Source organism: Macrosteles quadrilineatus, unplaced genomic scaffold (assembly GCF_028750875.1).
Source record: "Macrosteles quadrilineatus isolate MER2022 unplaced genomic scaffold, UCM_ALF_1.0 Scaffold_5__1_contigs__length_97177068, whole genome shotgun sequence".
NCBI classification, from domain to species: domain Eukaryota; kingdom Metazoa; phylum Arthropoda; class Insecta; order Hemiptera; family Cicadellidae; genus Macrosteles; species Macrosteles quadrilineatus.
The window spans coordinates 75,935,367-75,955,064 of NW_026542598.1; the positions used below are offsets into that span (position 1 = coordinate 75,935,367).

At 35.4% G+C, this 19,698-nt stretch overlaps 1 protein-coding gene across 1 annotated transcript; it reads left to right on the forward strand.

Moving 5' to 3' along the window:
- The first annotated feature begins 1,337 nt into the window (after positions 1–1,337).
- On the forward strand, positions 1,338–17,603 carry LOC128994453 (uncharacterized). The gene is made up of 11 exons (XM_054419029.1): positions 1,338–2,360; positions 6,462–6,813; positions 7,674–7,871; positions 9,938–10,122; positions 10,448–10,596; positions 11,225–11,497; positions 13,065–13,125; positions 14,692–14,844; positions 15,509–15,548; positions 15,849–15,984; positions 16,980–17,603. Exons 1-11 carry the CDS (start codon positions 2,014–2,016, stop codon positions 17,312–17,314), a joined length of 2,229 nt encoding a protein of 742 aa, XP_054275004.1. The 5' UTR covers positions 1,338–2,013; the 3' UTR covers positions 17,315–17,603.
- Positions 17,604–19,698: the final 2,095 nt, after the last annotated feature.

Consider the following 19,698-nt stretch of genomic DNA (forward strand, 5'->3'; position numbering starts at 1 on the left):
AACGAGACAAGCTTATTAGTTCAGTTAAGTTGTCCTTGACATATAGTTTAAATTTTGTAAAATTCATTAGCTGTAAGCTGAAACACAAAAAAAATTTAAATTGTTTCAACAATCGAGGCAGTATGTGAAAATATCTCACGGTCGTGAGAAGATTACCGTCGTCTACCGCGAATGAGGCACAATTCTGATCATCCCTCGTGGCCGAAGAAATCATTATTGTATCTCCCGCGGTCCTGTCCACATGGTAATAGTCTTCTGTGGTCGTGTGGACACTAATCGCCTCTCGCGATTGCGGCAAAATGTAATCATATTATCCCACAGTCGTGTGGAGATCATCATCGTCTTCCGCGATCGCGGCAAATTTCTTCCTGTTTCCTGCGGTCGTCTGGACATTTTCATCGTTTTCCATGATCGCGGAATATTCTGACCATACCTTGCGGCTTTGAATAGGTATAAAATCTGCGTCCTTGTAAAACCATTCCTCGTGGCCGTGTGTAGACATATTTTCGTCTCTCACGGCAACGAAAAGTCACTGTTGTCATACGCAACCGTGGTAAATTAACAATTCCATGAAGAAATACGACATTCACCCATAATTCCCGAATTTTCCGGTCGGTGGACACCCTGTCACATATTGCAAAGGGATGCTACTCATCGGTGCTACTATTATGCCTAATTGTGACCGTGGGGTCTCATAGCTTATACTGGTATAGCTTATAATCGGGAATTCGTTCCACAGCTTATAATTATTTTGAAAATGTGGCATAGCTTAAAATCAGTTATACAAAATTATAATCAATGCAACAATTTCTCTAAAACGTTATAAGGTACGAAACATTTTAAGTTTCACAACTGATGATGCCATAAAAGTCAAATAGTGGTGCAGCTTATAATTCCGATTTTGTTCACGATAATTTGAGGTCCATTGTACGATAATTTGATTGTTTACTGAGGATCAATCAGCTGTTCTATTCGCTACTTCATTCCGGCACGTTATAAGCTATGCTTCCCAGTATAAGATATGCCACATTTTCACGATTATAGTTATAGAAAAAATTCACAATTATAAGCTATGCCATTATAAGGTATGGTATCTTGTGCCTAGGCAAGGCTTTGGCCGTGGCCTAGCACAGCCACCTGTTGGTGGCTGTGGCCTAGTATAGGGCGCTGGCAGGGTCAAAAACGGGCCTCTGCAGCTGATATTTGGCTATGGCTAGCGGTAGTGAGTGAATAAAAACAAACAATAACATAACCTCTCTTACGACGAGCATAAAACCCATCCGCGACCGCATCCCTATATATGACTCCATGATAGGAATGATTGTTAGTGTTTTAGTCAGTGGGAATATATAACGAATTTGCAAAGTGTTTTTTTCATTGTTCAGTCAAGTTAGCCTAGTACTAGTATGGCGGTAATCGTACGTCACTAGTTTGAAATGTGTTTACCAAACTCGTACGGTAGGCTAGGCTAATCCTCGCCTTGGTAGCCTAAACAGTCAACACACATTTTCTGTATTTTTTATAGTACATACTGCAAATCGTAATACCGGTACACTATTAAATTAAAGATGAGGAATGAACCACTTAACTTGTTAGTAGTGGTGTAGTACGTAATGAAACCCCATTTCATCAACTTGCACAATTAACAGGCGGCAAACCAGCTACCCTAGCTATTAGCTATTTATTTAGGGAGACTACAACTTGCAATTGTACGAAAAGTCCAACACAGTGTATAGTGTGGTGAAAATTCAAATAAACCTAGGCTAGGCCTATTTTACCACAGATTACAGATAAACCTACACTTGGAGTGAAGGCGAACTTTCAAGAATTTGTGTGATCCATGGGACCAAATTTCTTATTTAGAGCTCCTCTGACCTATCTTAATCCTTAGACCAACTTATCTGCCGTCGAGGTTACTTAACTACCTAGGTCTTAACTACCTAGGTACTCAACATAGCCTAATCTTAAAAAAGATAGGACTAAGTTGTGATTTGGAGCTACCTATAGCAAGCAATGTTGATAAGAAAAGTGCTTAGTAAGTGGAAAGGAACAAAGTGGGTTACTGAGGACGGTTATATTTTTAAATTCAAAAGGAAACTAATCAAAAAATATGAGAATTCTGTATCGATGCTTTGTCAAGTAAAACATTGTTCCGCAGTGTGCTATGTACAATTTGAAGTGCCCTGGGAATGTAATCCTGAATGTGGAAAAATAATTGCTTTGAAGAAGAATCATGCTCCTGGTTTTATGTGTCAAGAAAAGAATTTCTATGCTATCCAAAAACTACGGCGAAATATACTTGTGAGGGCGGAAAGAGAAAATACGGAACTCTCGGTGATATTCCAAGAAGAAACAAACAAGTGAGTTAGGCCTACCCGTACCTTATATTCATTAATTACCGGTACTCTTTTGCTAGTTCATGCATTAATTCCGTAAAAGTGAGCTGCAACCAAATATTTTACACATTAAACCGTGTTTACACTGGAGTTTGGAACAAAATTTTTAGTAGGCTAACAAAAGTTACTAACAAGAACAAGTAAGTTAGGCCTAGTGCCATTTTCTTTTATTTTGTTCAAAACAATTTATTCACCGTTCCAGTATTCTGGAGGACACAAGGTCAGTAACTTACTCCTTCTGAGGATGACTTACAGAAGAAAATGTTTAACACCTGCAGCAGCGGCTTGTGTGATCCTAGATCCTACCTAAAGAACAGAGACCGAGACAATACTAGATCAGATCGTCACTGATATCTAGATCCAAATACAGTGGCAATGATTTAAATGGTGGTTGGCTAGATTATTTAAATAGGGATGATATCGACTTCATATTAGGAGAACTTCGGATGGACGGGAGCTTCAAAATCTTTTTGAGAATGTCCAGTCATTTTTTTAGAACATCATGTAGGCTACTTTTTTTGGGAGGCGAGAGGGCTGAAGCAGAGGGTGCGGCGCTTTGTCACGTAGTGGTGGGTAGGCATGGGGGGAGGCGTGGAAGTGTTGTAAGCATTGTACATAAGCACTGAAACATGGGTTCCAAACAAATTTTTTGAGCAAGCTTTGATGATCTTTACCGACTTCTGGTGGGAAACAAAATTTCTGTTGTAAACACTAAAAAAACTGTTCCGAACATCAAAATGTTACTTTTAACAGTAGTGTTTCTTTGTTTGTTAGAATTATTTGTTGTAAACACGTACGTTCCAAACTCCGGTGAGGTAGACAGGCAGATCTACTACTAGACTGAAATAAAATACCGTAATATAAAATAAAAGGTACCTACCTATCATAAATCTTCATCATGGCTACCTATGATATTTTATAAGGAAATTCAAAGGTTGCAATACTTTTGAGTTTTGAACTGTAATTTTTATAGCTATTGGGGGTTGTACTAGGCTACCTACTGTATTTTGTTGAGATTTATAAGAATCATAACATACAGATTAATAAAAACAGGCATTTTTGCTAAAATCCGTTTTACGTTTTTTAATGGGAAAATACATATAATAAGTTACAATAACTTTTGAACCAACATGTTTACAGGAATAGGAGTTGTACCATCTTTCCAGAATTTAAACAACTATAGCCTAACATACTAAATTTCTATCAAAATCAGTCGGGCCTTTTCTTATTTAAAATTTGATTTTTTAGTTATTTTATAGGAAAGTCAACATTAAAAATAAAATTTAAAAAAAATGAAAATAATCAGCTGTAGATACCATGGATTTAGTACCTACTGTAACTTCATCAAAATTGGACTGCAGGTGCGGTCTGTAGCTACACATCCATACAGACTGACAGACAAACACATGGACAGATACTATCACTTCAAAAAATCAAAACCCACTTTTTTGGGTTCAGGGGGACCCAAAACAAATATGTCCACTCAAAACTCAAACTAAAATATTTTTATAAAAACAATACTTCCTACATAAAGGGGCCTACTAGGGAAAGAAAGTAAATAAACGGTATCAGCATTCTGACACATACTTTCTCCCATAAGTTTGTCAACAACCTTTATCATGTGTAAGCGGTGAGAGTAAATATACGGAAATGGGATTTGTACAATTTTGTTCAGAATTTAAAGGACTATAACATAGGCCTACTAAACTTTTATAAAAATCGTTGGGGCCATTTTTAGGAAAATCAGATTTTTCTGTTATTTTATGGGGTTTTATGGGAAAATCCCCATTAAAAATAAAAATTTCTAAAATATAAAAAAAATATTAAAATTTTAAGGACACTGGTGTATGTTTTGATTAACATACTATGTTAAATCAAAACCCGACTTTTTCTAAACCGGAAATTCTATTTTTCGTTATTTTATGGGGTTTTATGGGAAAATAACATATTTGACCATAACTTTTGAACCATAATATTTACAGAAATGGGATTTGTACCATTTTATTCAGAATTTAAAGGGCTATAACATACTAAATTTTTATCAAAATCGTTCAGGCCATTTTTGAGAAAATCTAAAAATTTCAAAAAAAAATGAAAAAAACGCCTGGAGATACCATGGATTAGAACCTACATACCAAATTTCATCGAAATCAGACCACAGGTGTAGTCTCTAGCTCTCTACACATCCAGACACACACACACACACACACACACACACAGACATCACTTCGAAAACCACTTTTTTGGGTTCAGGGGGACCCAAAACGAATATATCCACTCAAAACTCAAACTCGAAAATTTTGACGAAAACAATACTTTCTCCATATGCTATGATATAGGGGTAGAAAGTAAAAATACTATAGCAGGCCTATAGGCCTTAGCTATTACCGTTGGCCTCATGGTAAGACCTATCACTGTGTGACCGATGTACTTTTTCGTTTTGAGGTCCCCAGAGGTCAAAAACACTATCAGTTCAAATGCATAGATAAACTAAATATGTGTCCGTTAGCACTGACTTATTACTCGAGTAAAATTAATCTGATTTTGATGAAATTTGGCACAAATGTGTGATAACTTGTTTAGGTTTGTTTAAACAAGTTTGCATACCAATGTGATCGGACTCTGGGAGATGGCCGGATTAATGGGGTGAAAATTGGGTTTTCTAATTTTTGACCCTCAAAACATAAAATTTCCCAATTTCTCTCTAGATACCATTTTGAAGAGGTATTTACTCAGGGGAGGTATAGAAGAGGCTACGATGACAGCTGTGGGCTTCTTATTAGCTGAGGGAACGCCAATAACGTAACAAAACGGTCGATGGCCATCGGCCTCGGTGGTCTAATGGTTAGCTTGCCGGGCTGATATGCTGTAGGACCCGGGTTCGAATCCTGCTGGTAACATAAACTTTTTGTCCAAGATTTTTTTATTATCAGCAGGTTTGGTTGGTTCGGTTCGGTTATTACAGTTTAATTTTATTATTAAGTCATTATAAAATTTTAATTGAACAATTTCCAGTTTTATTTAATAAACAGAAATATTTTTCCGATTACTAAACTTTTGTTATATTATTTCTTTATCAGCAAGTTTGGTTAGTTCGGTTGGGTTATGATAGTTCAATTTTATAATTAAAAAATAATAAAACTGAATTTGAGGCATTTATAATTTTATTTTATGAACAGAACTATTTTTGCGATTTTAGTAAACCTTCATTGCCAAAGTGCTCTCTACTACAGCGCTGTTCACGGAGGAATTTTGAACTAAATGCCTCATTCGTACCTCCCCTAAATCAGACCCTTTTGAAGAGCTTAAAAAAATAAGTTAATTTTAGCATGAAGTGTTTATGTACAGAGGTTACAGAAAAAATAAAAAATAAAATATTGAGAGGCTATAAAATTCCCATGTTATTTTTATGGAGAGTAAGTAAACTGTTATACAGTTTTTTTTTTTTTTTTTTTTTTTTTTTTTAAGAGGTTGGTGGCCTCTTTTAACCTTGCATTTGCCCGTCCACATAGACTAAGCGCCCGTGCGTGGATCGTTTGCAGCAAAGCAAGGAGTGAGCCGGTACAGTACAAAGGTGAACTGAACTGATAAAATGTTATCGGCAGTGACCAGGATCCGAACCCACGACATCGCTGCCTTGGGCCCGAAGTCCGCGACGTTACCGACTGAGCCACCGACTCACTAATATGTTGACTTGTTTATGGATATTTTGACCAAACTTGGCAGATTTAATTATTTTAGGCCTTTGACTAAGCTGGCCTATTATACTTAAAAAAAAAAAACTTTATTACCCTCTCTGTAGCACCAATCGTAGCCTACTCGTTGGACCTGATGTTATTGAAATATTTGTGAAAATCAAATCAGGCAAATGGAAATTTGCTTAGCCTGCAGGTTTGCTGTGGCGGGGGTATTATTTTACTAATAACTTACGTATCTGAACACTAAGGTAACACTAAGGTGTTTATCACAGCCTATAGTAAATACCTACGTGTATAATGCTTGGTCATATTTTGCATGTTACACAAAAGATTTGCAATTAATGGCAAATTTATCCTTATGTTGTAGAGCTCCTGATGAGGTAAGGGATAAACTCAAATTTTCTCAGTTGGAGCGAACAATGCAAAGAGTTCGCGCTCATATTTCGGCTAATCTTGGCACACCAAATACTATGGCAGAATTTGCTCAGCTTCTGGACCTGTGGAAAGACAAATATGGCACTGTGAATCATGAGAAGTTTTGCCTTGGTCTTCAAGGAACCGGAAATGAAGAGTGTATTATAGCTGCAGTTTCACCTATTATTAACCACCCATCCTTCGACAAAACCGCACCTTGGCATCTACATGGAACCTTTGATTGCCTACCGAAATCCCCAAGGATGAGCCAGTTGTTCGTGATCATGTCATCACAGTTCGGTAGAGTAAGTATACAAGGCATTTTACACTTGTTTTACACTCGCCCGTAGGGCTAATGTGTAAACAAATTGTATCCTTTTGTCGTTCATTTGAGAGCAAGTTAATTGTGTAATTTAATATTTCAAACATTACCCTAACAAAAATCCCTTTAAACCAAGCCAATTTATTTTCTTGTAAACAAGATAGGTTGTCACTCTTGGGCGTCCATCCAACTTTTTCAAAATCGATTGGCCAGGGGGCCTAGGGTGGTACAAAATTGCCCCCCAGTAAAGAGGAGGTCCGGGAGTTCTTTCCCAAAATTTTTTAAATTTATTTACACAATGGATAAAACTTGAGCCCCCATATTTATGTCTGTACATGCTTTCATTAACAAAGTAGACTGTGGAATCATGATCTTACAAAGGCAAAGGGGATATTGATATAACAGAAGTACTGGCCGAAGTTTCTGATGCGAAACTGAAGAGTGGTGTAATTTTTGCCAGTTAACTGACGCTTACTTCCCTCAATATACCAAGATTGAACATACTATTTCCTAAACTAAACATTTGCTCCAGCATACTCATAAATAAAAATGATTTAAGTGATTTTAGTAGGTACTCTCAATATACCCTAAACACTGTTGGAATTGAGAGAATAGTATGTATTTGATAGGTACAAAATTAATATTTAATACCTCTCAGTATATTATTTATTATTATAATATTTAGGTTTCATGAAGTTCAAGTAATACATTTTTTAGATAATTTTTCTTATGTAATGGATGGATTTTTTTAGTTTTTGTGTCACAAAAGGCTTACTGTGATCATCAAAAAAGTTAAGAACTAAAGGTTGTATCCTAATCAAAATATTTTTCTTTTTGTTTCAGTCTGTACCAATTATTTGGGCTACCATGACAACATGCACAACAAAAGCGTACAATGTGTTGTTTAAGGCTGTAAAAGAGCATTTCCCAGGAATAAAACCCTCCGTTATCTTAGGAGATTATGAGAAGGCTATGCGTTCTTCTTTAAAACGAATATTTCCATCCTCAAAGCAAGTAGGCTCTTGGTTTCATTTTATACAGGTAAGATATTATACTAGTAGAGTACAATCTTGATATTTTAGTCACATTTTTTATTTTATTTTTGTCAATAAAACCGTACTGTTGCTGAATACATATATTTTAAACTATTTAAGACGTTATTTTCAATCCGTTGCATGGTCCTTAAAATCAAACTGATATAAAATTTTATAAGAATGTAGGTGAGGTCAGTCAAGTCTTGCAAACTCATTAGGTATGATTATCCTTCTGTCCAGATCGCTCACATTTTTAAGTTCTTCAAAACCATATGATGTGGCGAGTAAAACTGGAGATGAACTATAAGAACCAGCTATCTTCAACAGGGTCATAGTTCATTTTCTTTGCATTTGGAGCCATAACCTTAAGTTCAAAGAGCTAAATGTCAAACACTTTTTTATGTAGGCCTACCCATTTTCATTTGGAAGTCCACTAGACCCCCGCGCACGCTCCAGCGTAAAAGAAACGAGCTTAAGGGTTAACCTTATGACTAATGTGTTTGGAATCAGGGGTAGCTCATAATGGTTAGGTCATGCCTTGTGTACTACCTATGTCAGTAACGAAAAATAAGGTACAAAATAGAGTTTTAGACACTAGCGCAATCTGTGACTGGCTCACACAACTACATTCTTTTTTAGTAAAAAATTGGCGACAGCTGAACCATATAGATGGGATGTCTTCTTCTGTATCCAATAGTCAATGGTACTACACATGAGGGAGTCGAAAGGATGGGAGATCGGGGCTGGAGGTGTATGGTAACAAACCCAACATTTCTTTAGCCTCGGGTAGCACAGCAACTGTCTCAGTCAAAGGCGTTTGAGTGCTGTGCGAAAACCCTTCAGGACAAGAATCTGAGTTTAAATAATTTTGCCACAAAGACTGACTATATGAATTATATAATAGGTTACTTACCATTTGTCTGTCTTCAGTCTTTAAATGAAATATAGTCCAAGGATGACTAGTTTCGCCTAAGGCCTATGTACACACAAGGAACATATAGATTGTGGATTTAAAAATGGTTCTATGACACGAAACTCAACATCCGTAGACTATATTTAATGACTTAAGACGGACATAAGGTACGTAAGAATCTGTCAAACACAGTAAAGGGATGTAAACACGACACATTGCTCTCACAAAGGGCCAGAACTTTGACTTTATGGCCCTTTTTCCTGAGCATGTAGCAATAACAATCATTGTAGCATGTAACCTTAAAAGTTTTGTACACAGATCAAATGCACAGTTTAATTACACTTTAGTAATCAAATGGCAGTGTAAGTGTTTGGTATGAAAATCTAAGTTGACATGGTTTAAGTTGCAAAATTGAAATGTCTCCCTAGAATTTTGCATTTTCACCAGTCATGGATTGATTTTGGGACACTGTTAAAATGTGTGTTTATTTAAGTATCTATCTATAAGTATAAAAGAAAATGTTTGTATATATATTTGTTTGTTTGTTTGTTTGGGGGTGATAAACTCGGACACCGCTGAACCGATTGCCACGAAACTTGGTACATACGTGTAGAATGTCATGGAATAGGTTTATACACCATCAATTTCGTGATCCGTCCAATAGGCTCCGCCCCAGTGGCTCTGGAGTTTCCCATGTTAACCTTATGAGAAATGGAATTAATGAATCTTAACAGCTGTTTCAATTAAACAAGTTGGTTCTGTTCTATGATGTTCAATAGCATTAAAGTTACAAGGATTACCAACAGGGTGCAGCACTATTATTTCTTTTACATTTATGACAACAGCTAATTTGCAACCAAAAAGGTGAGTGAGCGTAGCGAACGAGCTAACCTGAAGGCAAGTGAGCGTAGCGAACGAGCTAACCTGAAGGCAAGTGAGCGCAGCGAACGAGCTCCAACCTAAAGGTGAGTGAGCGTAGCGAACGAGCTCCAACCTAAAGGTGAGTGAGCGTAGCGAACAAACTTCAACCAGGACGTGATTGAGCCATGCGAACGAGATCATCTTGAAAATTAAGAAGTTAAACGGGGCAAAGCCCGCGGGTTACAGCTAGTATGTAATTGAAGTTGTTTAAATAATTGCATTATTTATTACATTTTTAGGCTATTGAAAGGAAAGCAAAGCTACTAGGCATTCCTTATGATGGTCCTGGTGAAGGGAAAACAATTGCAAAATGGTTAATGGCAACAGCATTACTTCCTCACGACCAAGTTGAAGAAGCCGTGGCCCAACTGGAAGATAAGTCGCTCAGTTTAAATGACCCTGCAAAAGCCAGCCTCCTGATAGAGTAAGAGTTGCATGAATAATTTATTTTCTGTTATATGAACATTTAAATTACAGGTCAAATATTATAATCAAATATACAGGGTGTTTCGTAACTCTCATTGGCTTATCACATGTACTTAATTAACAAGTAATATAAAGTCCAATGTTAAAACCGCTTTATGCGACACCTTGTATATACTAGCTAGCCCATATTAGTCCTAAAAAATGTCCAAATACTTACGTTGTTATTGTAACGTTGTATTGTTGTTGTAACGTAAGTTATTGTTAAATTTATGATATTGATTGACTCAATTAAGTCATGTAACCGACGGAAACTTCTGTTTTAGATACTTTAAGAAAGAATGGATTCAAAAAGTGACATCAAAGTCGTTCTCGGTTTATGGACAAACAGAGAGAACCAACGACTGTTACGAATCTCTAATGATGAGGATTAATAAAACAATAAAACCCCAGGGGAATGCTTGCGATTTTTGGGGTGAGTTACAATAATAAAAATTTTAGTCATAATTATTATGTTTTTTGTCATGTATCAGTAAATTATTCTTTTTTTAATGTTTGAAGTTTGTTGCTTTTCCAGTTTTAAGGAATATAATTATAAGTTGACCTTATGGGTTCTTGATGTGTAGTGAAGCGAAATGTACACCAATGTAAATAAACTTTGCTCTTAATTATGCAATGTCTGGCTTTATCACACATCAAGAGGATCCTGACAACCGTAAGGTAAATCTATGTAATTATTCCTTTTTTTTGTTGACACTATAATATGTTAACAAGCATATATTATCACAGTTTTGTTGTGTTGCTTACTATTTCAATCTGTATAAATAATATGCTATAAAACATATAACAAAAAGCACCTCTTACATTGTCAAGTCATAAAAATCAAACCCTGATGGAAAAATATCAACTGTTCAACACACATTACAAATTTTGCTGAAAATCAATTTAAAATGTTTGAAACAACCCCAGATTGATTCCTTGTTTGGTTGATAGTTTATACTTTAAAATATATTAATTTTTTGCAGTTTTTATTAAGAGGGTGTTTCTAAAACAATAGTTTCCTACAACTTATTGCTAGAAATTCACAATTTTCTTAATTACAGATGGTTTGAGATCCATTTCCGTTAAAGAGATTATGCTCTTTAACCGGCTGCAACGAGGGCCACCATCAGCTGTTAGAAAACTAAGAAACAAATGGCTTCTGAGAGACAGAAGTATCAAAAGCAAACAAGAAAGGTTTATTCGTGGTGAAATTACAATTGAAAATTTTGTGGCCGAGACAAACTTTTTTATTGTTCTGTCTGGGGATACAATCACCGACCCTGACTTCTACGAACATGTGGATAAAGAGATGGTGCCCCTTGATGTCTTCGATGGTATGAACAATCATAGAACTACTAGTTTAAGCTTTAAGATGTTTTTTTAGTAGACCTTAATGTATACAATAATTTTCCAAATTTCTATTCAAGAATATTATGTTGAACTATGTGTAACAAAATAGACACCAAAAACATAAAAGTAAATATGTGTATGATACAGTTTTAAAATTAAGTGAACATTAAAGACTATTGTTTTTATAACGTGTTTACGCTTTGCTAGGGTCAATAGTTATTTGTGTAACTAGTGGTGAAAGTGGCACTTTGCTGCACACGAGAGCAATGTTTACGCACGAGCCGCAGGCGAGTGCGGAATGATCTCGAGTGCAGCAAAGGCCTTTTTCACTCGTGTTACACATTATATTTTTCCTACAGTCACTATAAAGCATATAAATAATTAGTCTTTCAAACACTATACAACACGTTTTTAGGTTCAGCCGGCGACACAAATGGTGCCCTAGAGAAAGTAGTACCCGCGGTCCGTATCACTCCGCTATTTTTCCTCGGCAAGAAATGCGCTCCGCGTTTTGAGAATATAGTTCCGTATGTTTTTCTAATTTGAAGTGGTTTCCGCGCCTAAAAAAATCCTTTAAAGGTATTTTCTTGTTTATTAAGATCGTAGGAATGTTTTAAAAACGTTTAAAAGAAAAGTCCAGAAAGTTCAGAAATACCGAAACTATAAACACGAAATGACAGGTTAAATCGTAGTTATAATAGTCAATCAGCTGCTCATAGTATTTTTATCTTTAAGTGTTGCCAACCTATTTCCAAGCGTACACGGATTACGTGCATAATAAAACCACGCTTTTTTGTGTTGTTTCGTTTGAATCCTGATGTGCGGCAAAGTATAAACCGTACGGCAAAGTATAAACCGTACGGCAAAGTATAAATATGCAGCAATTAGCAGCTTTCTGTACTATAAACAGTACAAGGAAGCCAACTTTGTCGGGTGACTGTAGGAAAAGTAAATTTATTTTAATAAACATGTGTTTAACAATCAGCAGATTAACTGCAAAGAGTTTGTCCATTCAATTAGAGAAGGGGATTCAATAGCCAATGAGGTAAAGCTCTGTGACAGTAAACTTGTTGTGATTAGTGAGACATGAACCAAGGCCCCACTAGAAAAACAGGCCATGCTGCAGCACGGGCAGCGCAACACTACGTCACAGTGGTGGATAGCTGTACTAACTCTTACCATTAAAATCTTACAAACAGCCAGCTTATTTATTTACCTTAAACATATGGGAATGATGATGGTAATGAATTTATCAATGAAATCTATCCACTAGTGTGACGTCATGGATCCTGCAGCATGGCCTGTTTTTCTAGTGGGGCCTTGCATGAACCCTGACCTCACCTCTAAGTGTAGTCTTTATATCGTTCCCAATGTTAATCCTGTGTATTGTTTTCCATATACATAAACACTTTAAATGGTTCATTTCCACAACAATCTTTCAAATTAATTGTGTGTTTTTTTATAGACAAACTGAACAGATCAATATTCAGTTATATTGTAAAAATTGGCTGCCTATGACTAGAACAATTTTAATGAACGGTTTGGTTACAGATACCGATAATCCACAATTGGATCCTAATGAAGACAATGTTCCGACAAGATATGATTTGAGGTAAATATTTTTTGTCATTTAAAACTTAATGTAATTTTGTATGAAGTTTGCTATCTAATTGTAAACTAGCCTGTCTATGTGCACTATGCAGGTCTTATAAATGCAGACCTTTTTTTGCACATGCTGTTGGTGAGGTTCCATAAATACAGACCTTTTTATCCACTTACGGTTGCTGAGGTCCTATAAATACAGAACCTTTTATACACTAACCGTTGCTGAGGTCCCATAAATACAGACCCTTTTATACACTTACAATTGCTGAGGTCCCATAAATGCAGACCCTTTTATACAGTAACAGTTGCTAAGGTCCTATAAATACAGACCCTTTTATACACTAACAGTTGCTGAGGTTGTATAATTACAGACCATTTGCTGAAGTCCTATAAATACAGACCCTTTTATACACTTACAGTTGGTGAGCCCCTATAAATACAGTCTTTTTTACCCACTAACAGTTGCTGAGGTCCCATAAATACAGACCCTTTTAACACTAGCAGTATTATTCTCTTTTGTGTCAACTTCTCTTTGCGAAGCACGAGTATAACAGCTTATTTACTGTGATTTCAATAAAAAAAAATTAGAAAAGAGCGTTTAGATATGTGAAGGAAAGCTCTTAAAGTAGATCCAGGTTTAGTTAATTATGGAAAGCCCAAGCTAATTCATACGAGACCATAACAAGCAATAACAAACATAACATTAACATTACATTACATAATAACATAATAATAGCATAATAATAGCATAATAACATTGTAAATGCTTCCGGAAACTATTAGAATTTGTTTGTATACAGAAGTAGAGATAAAGCTGTCTTACTTCTACAGTGTAATCATGTAAACAAGACCTGACAGCCCTGTGGTTTTTATGTGATGGGCTATGGGCCCGAGAGATAGTTTAGGCCCCCTCTCCACCCATTTTGTGGGGAAATTTTTGTCTTCTTTTGCACCTCCAACAAACCTACACCCCTTGCATTCATCAAAGCAGCCCTGAGATCCTACTAGACCTAATTCAAATGCAATATACAGTACAGACGATAGTTATTTTCTTGATTGTCCCCTGCTCACGGGTATCCTTATATATAATACGTGAAGGCTATTTCTACGTAACACTACTCCTTCGATAATAATGGACGGATTTTTACAAACAATGTGTCAAAATTAACTATTTTTTTATGTATACGCCCCTTTTCACCAATTCCTGTAATAAAGGTCTTTGGGCTTTGCCCCACAGGTCATCAAAATCCAAATGTATTTCTTGTGAAGAAAATATTTTGTTTACTTAAACAGACGAATCATTTGTATTAATTACAGCTGTTCATAGTAAACACACATGAGCATTCGTTTTCAGAGTGAGTTCGTTTTCAGTTTCGATAACTGGAGTGGAGTGATTGATTACATTATCATTGAGTTGACTCTTTTAAGTCATCGGATATTGTGACTGTTGTTTGTTTTGAAATATAACGCCTGTAATACTTTGCAATTGCTCGAATTCGAGCAACAGGTGCACTAGTTTATATTTAGTCATCACCATTATAAAATAACACTGAATCATGTATTGGTATTTCAGTAACGATCCTGGGTGCTTCATTGAGCCTGTAGCTATTGAGGAGGAGGTTATGCAAGAAGATTATGAAAATACAATCAACTCCGACAATTATGAAAATACAAATAGCTCGGACAATTATGAAAATACAAATAACTCCATGTATTCACCTGGGCTGTAAGTATGTTGCATATTAATTAGAATGTTTGAAAACACAATTGCACTAAGTGGTTTTTACAGTAAAAACTGTTATACACTGCAAATTGATTATGATTTCTCAAAAAGAGAGTGAGGCGTTACTGAACTACAATTTAGTTTAGTCAAGACAAGTGCTGATGACAGATGACTGATTGATTAAGGGATAGTCCAATGGGGTTTGAGGCAATATAAACGATATTTTTAGTTTCTTGAAATCAGCAACAGGAGTCTGTAGTTTAACCGGACAGTTTTTATCGGCAGGAAGTGAGCGGTACGTGGTACTGAAACAACTTTTCTCGTGGGAAAGAACCTTGAGACCAGTGATCACGTGTCTTGTTTTACTATTTTAACATAGTAATCGTTATTGGCTTATACAGAATGCTTTAGACTTTAGGGGATGTAGGTTTAACTGTATAAACAGTTATCTGGACTGGCCTCGGTCCTGATAAGAAGGAGTATACTTTTAATAGTTTTAACTGGAGTCTTCTATCAAAATATTTTACTTTTAATTTAACCAAAAGTCAATCGGTTTGTTGTCATATACCTTCAAAAGATCAGATCAAAATACCTCTGTCATTAAAATGATATAACTTGTACCTGTAAGTTTTTTTGTAAATTGTTTAACAGTTTCATATTGTTCTAGTGGTGAAGAAGACGAGAATGCTGATGCAGACTCTGAATTGGTAAGTAGATCAAAGATAAAGAAGCATCAATTGTTTAATTGCTGAGGTTGTGTATATTAAAGAAAATTTAAAAAAATGTAATATGACGCCAATCAAACAAGGAACACTTAGGTACGCTAATTGTACTAGTGTTAATTATTCAAATAAAATAAAAACAAAAAGTCTTTGTTTCGTAATTGTAATCAAATGTTGTTGATACTATAACTAAGACTTAACCTTTTTTGGATATATTATTTAAGAACTTCAAGTTACATATAGAATATTGTCAACATAAATTTAGAGAAAACTTGTGTGGTGCAGCTGCAGATAAAAGATGAGATATTTGATGAGACCAGGACCTTCAGCTCAATGGGGATTGAACCGTCACTTTCATATCAAACCGAAGAAGTTGAATCACCTTCTGAGAACGCAACAGGTCCCAGTGCGTCAACTAACGGTATGTTTGATCATTGGGCTTTCAATAAATAGTCCTAGCCAATGAAACAGCTGGTCTTGGCCAGAAACAAATCTAACAATTAATATCAGTTATTTTAGATGGGGATGCCACTATGTGCATATTTTAACCCAAATATGAGTGAGGGATTAGTGTAGGATGAGTTGCGCGATCTTGTAGTCTTGTTAATGACTGGCCAACATGTTCCTTAGACACAGCTGTTAATTAATAGCCCATACAGCCAATGGCAACTAAGGGACCTACAGTTTATAGTGGAATCCGAACCACATTTTTCCTTGTAATAAACAAATTAGACATGTAATAAACATCAAGATAGTACTGCTGATAGTCGGAGTACTCACTAGTGCGGACGTTAATCCACAGCTTATCTCACTACATTAGACACTTACCCTGCAGTCGTACTCAAATTTGAATGCATACTCAGACTGTTTCAAGTGATCAAGTATTTAGAAACTTACCATTTAATCTAACTGGATGCTTTTCCAGCAACAATTTTGACAAGTTAAAAGAGCAAGGTCTGTCATTGGGTGCTGGTAAAATGTTAACTTTAAAACAACCATCAGCAGAAACATCAGTCAGTTCTTTTTACTAGGCCAAATCTAGCCCTCCAATCCAAGTTAGCTCTGCTTCATCTGATTTTAGTAGTTAACCTAATCTTAATCAACCAGGTAAGGAGAATCATAACTGTCCGTCATAATGCACATAATGATCCTGGATAACCCAATGGCTCGGATAATTAATTAAGAGTGTACTGTATCTCTAATCTGTAGCGTATTTTATATGTAGTTGTAAAATTAGTCATTGTTACATTGATTCTCAAAATGCTGGATCTTGGAGATTCTGTTCCACATTATAATATGCTAATTTAACTGTCCAATGTGTGAGTAAAACAGAAAGATTATATAGGCCTAAAGTCAGTGTTTTCATATAGATCTATGCTTCACCAAATTTCTAATCTTCTCATTACTTCTTCACAGACGACACTATGACAGACTTAGGAGAAGATTCTTCAGTACAGGTAGTAAAATCTTTAGTGGAAGAGACACTAGGAGCTTCTGCGCCAATGTTGAAGATTATCAGTGCTTCCACTGCCCCAGCAACAGAAATCTTCCAGGACCTTTCAGGCCAGTCACCCAACAAAACCTCTTGTTTTGTATCTGCCTGTGATATTTTTGATGGAATTTATGTCTCGCTTAAAACTGTCCCTAATGAACATAGAGAAGCTGCTAAAGTAAAGATGGTACAGCTTGTTAAGTATTTGTCTACAGGAAATGTAGATCCATCGACAGTGAAATTTTCATCAGTAACTTAAGTTTGGAGATAGTGAAGGTAGTTTTCTGTTTAAACGGGAACTTCACAACACATCTACAGAGCTGGGTCAAAATCTAAGGGGGACTCACAAGCAGTATCAGGTGCATACCTGATGTTTATTTAATGAACTTTTATATAACCAGTCATTTGGATAACCAATATCTGGACAATTTTGCTCTTCTGTAATTTTGAATGTACGAGGGCTGTTCAAAAGGTTATACTTTTATACTTTTTTTAATGAAATGGCGACCATACAAAAGTAGGTATTTTAAGCCAAGTATGAATTGAGATTAGGATGAGTGGCACGATCTTGATAGGAACGTTTTGAAATAAAATAACATTTTTGCAGAGGATAAAACATATTTGAAAGTATAACTGAAATACTAATTATGTACATAGTCAACAAACCAATTGGGGAACTTATAAAATCAGTGAAAGGGCGTTCAAATTCCTTTTCAAGTACAATAAAAAGACAATAAAAGTACGTTTTTGCAGACGGAATCTCTCAACCTACGGGATTTTTAAGCAGCTCATTTTTAATTTACACAATAATTTTACGACAATGAAGCACATTGACACTTACTTTTTGACATCAGGATTGTCATTGAAAAAGTGAACGTTTTTGTCAGCGCCTATTAGCATCAGACAGAAATGTTCCTCACTTCCTGAACGGCTCTCTTAGTTATTGTCATGGAGGATCCAAAGGTTATTTTATTTTTGAAGTCTGCAATCATAAATCAATTTTTTATTGCAATGGCTGTTTGCACTTGCGTTTTAGTTTATCTTTTAAGATAGTGGAACCAATCATGAGCTCCTTGTGTTTATTATTGTGTTATGTTTACTCAATTAATTTTTGTACATATCAATGAACTGTGATAACAAATCTTTACAAGGATTATTAAAAACTGTTGAATATAGTAAGTTTGATTACTGACATATTGTATAGTTGTATAATTTTTATTCATAATGTTTGTACTTAAAAGACTGATTTTTGTGCTATGTACATTTTATTAAGACATGATGGAAATACACTTAAGAATTTTAATCTTTGTGAGACTTTATTCCCCCTTATAGTTTTTTGTCAAGTTAAGACATAACAATATTTGAAATGAGATAAAAACCACCTCGGCATATGAGTTCATTCAATTATCGAAATTTGCATTATGTGGATGATAGGTTTACGTTTTATTAGTAAAGTGCTATTTTTTATTCAACTTAACATTTTTCTTAGTTTTACCAAACTACTAGTCAAATCATTAAATCTACTGCAACCTTTCCTAAGGAACAATCTTCTGGTCTTCTGTGGCTATTAGTGTGTTAGAATCAGAATCAATCTTTATTGTCTGTAAACATTTTACGGGGTATGCAGACCAGAAAACCCCTTCTTTACGCCAATATCAACCCATGTGCTACTCCCCCCTACCAAGAGGAAATAAATCTGGTTGTTACAATAATTACCATACATGTATCGAGTCTATTTTGATTAGAGTTGAGGAGAGATTACAACAATGATCCAAGAAAGATTTTTCATGTTTATCATTTGACATGGAAGGGATGCCCTACAATTAAAATAGCAGCAATGAGAAAAGACTTGATGGTCAGAATTTTCAAGAATTACAGAACTTGGGTCTTGAAGTTGCTTTGGTTATGCCTGGTTCACCAATGTAAAGTAGCAACAAAACAATAACAACCACATTATACAATTTAGTTATAACTTTTTCTGCTGGTTTTATAAACTGAGAAAATGAGTTAACATAAAAAAATTAAAAATAACAATGTGAGGACAAGAAAGAAGTGGAGGACCCATAGAGAATTTTAAGATGAGGCTGGAGTACCGGCTTTTTATTAACAAAATAGCAAATGTTTATTATTTTTCCAATTACATGTATATGTAAAAAAATTATAATAATTGCCAACTAAAGGGCATAATAAGGGAAGTGAATAAATACAATTCTAATTAAAAAGGTTAACAATCATAATTATTGTTATTATATTATATCTCATCTAAAGATATTTGTGGGATGGTTCCTTTTTGAATAACACCGTCCAATTGATGCTACACTCACTTTCATGTTCTTTGAAATTTTAGACCAAATAAATGAGAACATTGTGTTATTTTCCTGTTCCCATGGACACAAATCAATATTTACTTCCAAAGGCGCCTTCTCATAACTAAAAATTCTATGGGAGTACATATTTTTAACGTGTAGCACAGGCTCATGATACATTTTTTAAAGTTCTAATTTTACATTGTTTCCATAGGGCTATGATGTCCCCTTTACAAAATGACACAACCCCCAACGTTGTAACAGTTAACAGTGTTACTTACAGTTCAAAATTTTTGTGATATCACCCCATGAAAATTCGTAACTACCGCTTCCGATT

Coding starts and splice junctions, on each gene's coding strand:
- LOC128994453 (XM_054419029.1), top strand. CDS start 2,014: ATGTTGATAAGAAAAGTGCTTAGTAAGTGGAAAGGAACAAAGTGGGTT. Junction 10,597..11,224: donor GAATGCTTGCGATTTTTGGG/GTGAGTTACAAT, acceptor TCTTAATTACAG/ATGGTTTGAGATCCATTTCC. Junction 15,985..16,979: donor TCCCAGTGCGTCAACTAACG/GTATGTTTGATC, acceptor ACTTCTTCACAG/ACGACACTATGACAGACTTA.